This window comes from Carassius gibelio, chromosome A8 (assembly GCF_023724105.1).
Source record: "Carassius gibelio isolate Cgi1373 ecotype wild population from Czech Republic chromosome A8, carGib1.2-hapl.c, whole genome shotgun sequence".
Lineage (NCBI taxonomy): Eukaryota > Metazoa > Chordata > Actinopteri > Cypriniformes > Cyprinidae > Carassius > Carassius gibelio.
The window spans coordinates 257,982-265,778 of record NC_068378.1 but is presented as its reverse complement, the minus strand read 5'-3'; the positions used below and the strand labels follow the sequence as shown (position 1 = coordinate 265,778).

Sequence of the window (7,797 nt, the reverse complement as noted above, 5' to 3'; positions counted from 1 at the left end):
TTTGATGAGCCCTGTTACAAATGTAACCACCATTTTCATGTGGTTTATCTCTTCTGATTTCCATATTTGGTTCTTGAGGACAAAAGCAAAAGCATTTGAGTGATCATCGCGCTCTTCTGCTATGTCTGGATTGATTGTTTGGCAAGAAAGTATGTCAGCTAAATTCAGCAGCTGGAAGTCACGCAGGGTATAGATACAGATGAGTTTACATTAGTACCTGAGGAAATGACTTCTGGTATGAAATATGACTAGACTATATAAGCTCAGCTGTCTTTTTCATAAACACTGGAGCGGTTCATGCAGTGACAAGTGGCACTTTCCATTGCACTTCAATGCCTGTGACTTTTTTCTATTATTAAATACATAAAGGTCTTGACCTTCCTTACTGTATTGTAATCATGCAATGTTATAGTTGTGATATAATCGAGTGAAATTATATTTTATTTGCCGTTTTTAACCGTTAACTTATTTCTCATTGCTTGTGACACCATTAACATCATCAGATTAAAACGGTTTTCTTACACATTTTAGTGTTGATTCGATTCATGAAGCATAGCCATTCAGCTCTGCTTTTGTGTGACAGAGATCATATTATAGCTTTCATTCATATTTTGAATGACTTCTTTGACGTTTCTGTTTTATTGTCATTTTAAAGTTTTAGTAATTTTTACTCCAGTGAAACTAAATGAAAATGAGAAATGTTTCTGACTATCTGAAATGAAATAAGTTCTTTTAAGTGACTTATTTCAGTTCAAATTTGTATTGTTTTATTTTGAATGTTTTTTTTTTTGTGGTTTTGTTAAATTTATCTGCGATAACCTGTTCTGTTATTCTAGAAAGATTATTCATTTATATATTTAAACATTTTGTTTTGATATTTAATGTGTATTGCTAATAAAAAGCGTAATGATACAAACTTTAATTTAGACATGTTGGTAAAAGGGTTGCAAAAAAAATATTATAATAATAATTAATGGATTTAATGTTTAGTTTGACCTCCTGAGGTCGACAACCAGCATTTCTGACGACTCATTTCACTGTTCATTTGCAGAAAAATAAAAGAATATACACTCACTGGAAATCTTATTAGGTATAACTTTCTAGTACCGGTTTTGACCCCCTTATGCCTTCAGGACTGCTTTATATTTCGTGGCATAGGTGCTAGAAACACTCTTCCATATTGATATGCAGTTGCTGAATATTTGTCTCTGCCCAGAAGTTTGGTGCCCCATTCATGGAAAGTGAGCAGGGTTGTAAATGTGTGTGTGTTTGTGTAGACGGTGGAACAAAGAAGCTGCGCAGCACCATCCGGCGGAGCACAGAGACAGGCATCGCGGTGGAGATGAGGAACCGGGTCACACGACAGGGCAGTAAGGACTCAACAGATGGCAGCACCAACAGCAACAGCTCTGATGGGACGTGAGTGTGACCCACCACCTCACACACCCCAAGAGGCTTAGATCTCACAAAACATGTCCACGGTTCAAAATCCAGAGAAAAAATTATCTCATATTTTGAATAGAATCAGCAGAAACCTATTTTTAGCACCACAGCTGTTTAGTTTTATTTAGATCATAAATTACAACTGTATTTTATCATGAGATGATATGATAACATATTTGTTTCACATTAGAGCAGGAAATGTGTTTAATTGCCATGAAAATAATGTCACAATTCAATTATGGTGCAGTACGATTAGGACTGCAGCAACTAACTGATAAAATGTGTAAATAATGAGTAATAATAAAAATAAAAAAAAGGTATAAAATGATTACATTTGTATATACAAACACAAACACACACACACACATATGTATTAGTGCTATAAAATGATTAATTGCATTCAAAATATGAGTTTTTGTTTACATAATGTGTGAGTGTACTGTGTATATTTATTATGCATACATAAATAAATTACATTTTATTAAATTAATTAAAATTTTATTTAAATTAACATAAATACGCACCGTATACAGTATGTATTTTAAAAATATTTCCATGTAAATATTTATATCCATTTACTTTATATGATAGGTAAATATATTTTGTTTATAAACACATTTTTCTTAAATATATGCATGCGTGTGTGTATTTATACATACATAATAAACATACAGAACACACACACATATAATATGTAAACAAAACTGTGTTTTTGGATGCGATTAATCGTGATTAATCGTTTGACAGCATTATATAGATTTATACAAATATTGGATATTTTTCAATCTGATTAAATTGATTAATGAAAGAAATAATCCACAGATGAATCAATTAAACATCCTGTCAAAATCCTATCTAGTTCCAGCCCTATATATGCTCAGATCTTGACATGACTCACTCATCTGTGAGTGTGTGAGGTACTGTCACAGGAAATGATGAAGCAGCACTATATATCGTACTGGTTAGAAACAAACCTGCTTTGTATTGATGAGTTTGATTGATGGCTCATTTCAGCTTCATCTTCCCCCCCACTCGCCTCGGCCCTGAGAGCCAGTTCAGTGACTTCCTGGACGGTCTCGGTCCCGCTCAGATAGTGGGGCGGCAGACATTAGCCACACCGCCGATGGGTAAGATGATGGCCAGAATACACTCAAACACAACAATGACCATCAGCATAAAAGAAAAATCATGTTGCATTTTTATTCTGGATTCAAAATACATAAGATACAAGTTTCTATAGAAATGAAATTTTAGTTGATCTTAAATGGATTCAACAGTACACTTTAAACATACAAAACTAAAAAACAATAGATGTAATTATGAAATTGCATATAAAGATACTTAAGTTCTGCTTATTTGGGTCAGAAGAAGTGCTTTAAAGTTAAGCTGAATAATAATAGATCAAGTATAATGCATTTTTACTGAATTGCAAGTACGATTAAGCGATAGCGTATTTGAAAATATTTAAGTTCAGAAACCGTTAAGTTCATAATTATATTACAATCTTATTTTAGAATTATAATTTATTTAGCATTTTTGTTCTACTGACTGCCAAACATAAAAAAAGCTTTATTCTTCAATTTGGAAATTGACGATCAACTTGAGCACATTGCTATGAGAGGTATAATGTAGTACACTAAATAATCCATGAATATATTACTATGAAGGATTTGTCCAGATATATTTTTTATTGGGGTTTTACCTGTACTTTTGAGCATAGTATATACACAATATAAAATAATATTGTACTGTGCTCTTCTGTTTCACTCCATGGCACTGATAAATTGTAATGTTTTCAAGAGCTCATAGTGGCTGAACTGGAGTGTCTGACTTAGACATAATATGTTTCTAATCTCTTCTTTTATGATCAAACATCAAGACAGAAACTCTCAGGAGTGGAGCTTGTGTCTTGTTCTGTGTCTCCACCTGCTGTTAATGGATCCCATTGCAAGAAGGCTTTCATAAGCGTATGGTTTCCTCTGTGTACTGTAGGTGATGTTTACATCGGTGTGGTGGATAGAGGGGGTCAGTTAGAGGTCGAGATCACACAGGCCCGAGGTCTGACCCCTAAACCAGGCTCAAAGAACATTCCAGGTACACCACCGTTAAAACATGATTCAGTTTGATACTTTTATTCACAATACCTGTTAGCTAAGAACACTGTTTCATCATTGGGTGCTTACTTCTCTGTCAGCAACATATGTAAAGGTTTATGTCCTGGAGAATGGAATGTGTCTCGCTAAGAAGAAAACCAAAGTGGTGAAGAAAACCCTGGATCCAACCTTCCAGCAGTCCCTGATGTTTGACGAGAGCCCGCAGGGGAAAGTGCTGCAGGTATCCAGTCAAAAACACTCCAGCTGTCCTTCTCAAACACACACTTCACAAAACAGCAGACTAGCAGCTAAATACACAGCGCTCCCAAAAAAGGATTTAAGGCCATAAAACGTTTTGACAGTCTCATTCGAAACACAGGAGTGTCTATTGTCTCCTGTTTTACACAATCCATATTTTGTACAGACTTTGTAGAGAAAAATATACTCTTAAAATATTCAATATAATCATACACAAAATAACATGAAAGCCTATATCAGATTCATAAATAACCATATATATATATATGTTACAATATTGATCTAAAATTATTTTGATATTTTATTTTTTAATAGTATTTTATGCTGACCAAAGCTGCATTTATTTGATTAAACTTTGTGTAGAAACAGTAATATAGTGAAATATTATTTGAATTTTAGACAGCTCTTTTCTTTTTTAATATATTTTTCAAATGTAATTTATTTCTGTGATCAGAGCTGAATTTTCAGCATCATTCCTCTGGTCTTCAGTGTCACATGATCCTTCAGATATCAGTCTAATATTATCATTTGCTGCTCAATAAATATTTCTTATTGCTATCAGTGTTGAAAACAATTGTGATGCTTAATATTTTTGTTGGAAGTGTTTTCAAGATTCTTTGATGATCAGAAATTCATAAGCAACATCATTTATTTGAAAGAAATGTTTTGTAACATTATAATGTATATTTACTACACCTTTTGCTGAAAGTGGTCCTTGCTGAAAGTATAATTTCTTATATATATATATATATATATATATATATATATATATATTGCCTTGTTTATTTACTGTTTTATGGCAGAACATTTTAATTATAAATTATAAAACAAAATATGTACTGGTCAAAATTAAGAAAAATACATTGCAACATTTTTAGATGTGTCCAAAAATTAAGCCATTGCCATTGCATCACATAAGAAACTCAAATCAAACCAAGAGCAAATGTTAAAAAATATTTAGGACCACTCTATATTAAACCTCTCCACATACTGATCCTTCATTTGTAACCTCTAACCTCTCCAGGTGATCGTGTGGGGCGATTACGGCCGCATGGACAGCAAGTGTTTCATGGGAATGGCTCAGATCCTCCTGGATGATCTAGACCTGACATCGATGGTGGGCGGCTGGTACAAGCTCTTCCCCACCTCCTCTCTGGCAGACCCCAGCATCGGCCCCCTGACACGCCGACTCTCCCAGTCCTCGCTCGAGAGCGCCACCAGCCCCTCGTGCACCTAGAAACATCCACATCCCCTTCTAAATATGCCTGTCTTCTCTATCTCTACGTGTGTATCTTCATTCAATATACCCCGTCACTGACCCCAAACACATGAACACACACCCTGATAGATAGAGCCAACTCGCCCCGGGGCTGGAACGCTCCTCTTTACCGATACAGATATTAAGAGTTGGATACAAATCAGGCATGACACATAACACACACACACACAAACAGATCCTCGCAGATGGATATGGGTGTAACCAGCAACATGCCGTCATAGGGTTGTGAAAAATCAGTCACGGCTAGTTACATACAGATCCACTGTCTGCAGGTCAACCGATAGGGGCATTTAATAAACCCGCCGAGAAATATTCCTGACAATGTAGCATTCGTGTTGACGTCACGTCACACAGGAAGCAGAGTGGGTTTTCCAAGACTAGTAGTTTCCAGACATTTCTCTATGCCAAACCCGATCAAAAGTTGTATTTTTTAAAAACCAAAGCAATTCTTATTATCTGTAGTGTTATATTATAGAGTATGGATATGTAGCAGAGTCAGTGACTTAGATGAAATGCAAAAAACAAACACGTGTTAGAAAAACTCGTAAGGTGCGGTCATGTTAGCGAGATTTTGCCGGCAAAGGAATCCGTTTTCAGTTGTCGACAGTGTAGCGTCGTATTAAGTCACTGTCATACCAAGAAACTTTTGGCGTGGCAATTTTGTGACCAACACAAAGATTAACGAAACATGCATTGTGACTTTTTCGCCCTTGCGCGAAATGTTTTGCTTTAGAAATGACTGTAATTCGCCTGTAAAATTTCGGTAAATGTGATCGTACCTCTAGACTACATTCATAATTAAACTTATAAAGGGCAGGGCTTTACTCCACATGTTAGGTTATTTATTAGAAATGCACACAATTCCTGTCGCATTAAAGTAGCGTATTCTTTGTTTTCCTTTTAGGAGAGCTGAATAAATAAATAGATAGATCGATGTTTATGTATTTATTGACTGCATTCTGCACGTTAACTCGCAACCCTTGTTGAGCAAAATATGTAAAGTACTATTTTAAGCTTGCCTTTAAAATTACGTAGACTTATAGATGGTAGGTTATTTATTTTGCTAATGTTTCAATCGCACTTTTTGTCTGAACTGAGTTGCAGACGTAATCGAGGGAATTGAGCCCTCTGGAGGAGAACCAACTGTCCTGTTAAACCAGCAACCCTCACACACAGCTGCATTGTGGGATATGCCGAACGGTGTCCGCTGGAAAACAAGAAAACTTTTCTTGTAGCAAGTAGCGAAGCTTTCTGGGAAGTTGAAGCCGCATTAGACTTTACCGCCTCAAGTAGTTTTGGGTTTCTTTCTACCAGCATTTGGAACTGTTAAAGGCCTTTTCCCGTTTCCTGTTACTCTCAGGAGGTCACGCTGAACTACAAAACACACACACGCAACAAGATGAGGACTGGTGATGGGGTCGCTCTCTCAACAGGATCTTGATGCCCAAATCAAATGGTATTCTATAAATTCCTGGACACTTTTTTTTTTTTTTTGGTCTTTCTAACCATTGTGACTATTCCTGTCCAATCAGCAGTCTTCTTTAGCTTCGTCTCTGAAGCTGAGTGGCTCTAGACGGTTTCTTCAGTGGATCTTCGGGGTTATGGAGACTTGTGGAAGGAAAGCAGCACTGTAGGTAAAAAACGAAGTATTCATCTCACTCTTGTCAGCCTCCTAGATTAGATTTCATAGCTTCTCTGAACCTATCAGAGCCGGAGAAGGTCTCATTCATATCATATAATCTGTGTACCAGTTTATTCATGTCAAATCAGTCACATCTTCTGCAGAGGTGATGCCATTTGTGACACTATCAGTAAGAGCCAGAACATTATTCATTTCAAAATTCCCTTATGGATCATTTGCCAAATCATTAAAGACGTTTGTATAATTTAGTCTGTTTAATCTCTCTTGATGGAAGCGCACAAGCACTATTGTTTGATTCTCTGTTTTGCATCACGATGTTGTAGATAGATCTGCTTTTAAAGGCGGATTATGAGACCGTCAGCAAACCATTTAATCTGATTTATCATTTTGAATGCATCAGTGTTTGAAGTATTTTTGTACTGTTTTGTACATGTTTTCTGCCAATGTCACAGCTACACTGGTCAAGATGTACAGCACAATATGACAACATTTATCTGGATGTTCATAAGAAAGTGTGCCTCACATTCCATACTTTCAAAATCTCTTGTTTTTATTATCCTAGGCCATATCATAAGTGCACTTTACAGTACATGAACACATTTCAAAGCATTGGGTAAGATGTAGATACTATAAAATGAATGGTGGGTTCATATAGAGATTTCTCTTTAAATCCTGAGAAACATTTAGTCATTACTTATCCCTTTATTTATCTTTTCTCTGTTCATAAGACAAAGAATCTTTAAGGACAATTTCAAGTTTTATTTTTACGTGATTACAAAATCAGCTGAATCAGAAGACACATTGTGCACACTTAATATATTTGCATTTTAATTGTTTCTGTAAGGTCAAACTTATAAGTTGGACTAAATAATGCGACTTTACACTTTCTTAATTTCACACGAAATTGGCAAAATCTGTATTTTACCCATGCCAGATTGAACATATTTAAAATATTTTACTTTTCAGCCCATCGGTTGTTCAAGCTCGGAGGTTTTGCCTTTAAACATGCAAAAAGAGTTTCTGCTATCTTTCACACGTCTTGCTTCTTTTTTATTTGCACAAGTCTGATTGTGTTGCACCTT

General features: G+C 35.6%; 1 protein-coding gene across 1 annotated transcript; it reads left to right on the top strand.

Annotated features, from left to right (window-relative positions):
• The first annotated feature begins 1,281 nt into the window (after window positions 1-1,281).
• Window positions 1,282-7,788, top strand: LOC128018157 (regulating synaptic membrane exocytosis protein 3-like). The gene is made up of 5 exons (XM_052603517.1): window positions 1,282-1,419; window positions 2,458-2,570; window positions 3,436-3,537; window positions 3,638-3,777; window positions 4,819-7,788. The coding sequence occupies exons 1-5, from the start codon at window positions 1,343-1,345 to the stop codon at window positions 5,029-5,031; spliced, it is 645 nt and encodes a 214-aa protein (XP_052459477.1). The 5' UTR covers window positions 1,282-1,342; the 3' UTR covers window positions 5,032-7,788.
• Window positions 7,789-7,797: the final 9 nt, after the last annotated feature.

What these genes read in the sequence shown, in the direction of transcription:
- LOC128018157 (XM_052603517.1), top strand. Translation starts at nt 1,343, where the DNA reads ATGAGGAACCGGGTCACACGACAGGGCAGTAAGGACTCAACAGATGGC. An exon ending in ATTAGCCACACCGCCGATGG is followed by an intron (nt 2,571 to 3,435) that starts GTAAGATGATGG and finishes TGTGTACTGTAG; the next exon opens with GTGATGTTTACATCGGTGTG. An exon ending in CGCAGGGGAAAGTGCTGCAG is followed by an intron (nt 3,778 to 4,818) that starts GTATCCAGTCAA and finishes TAACCTCTCCAG; the next exon opens with GTGATCGTGTGGGGCGATTA.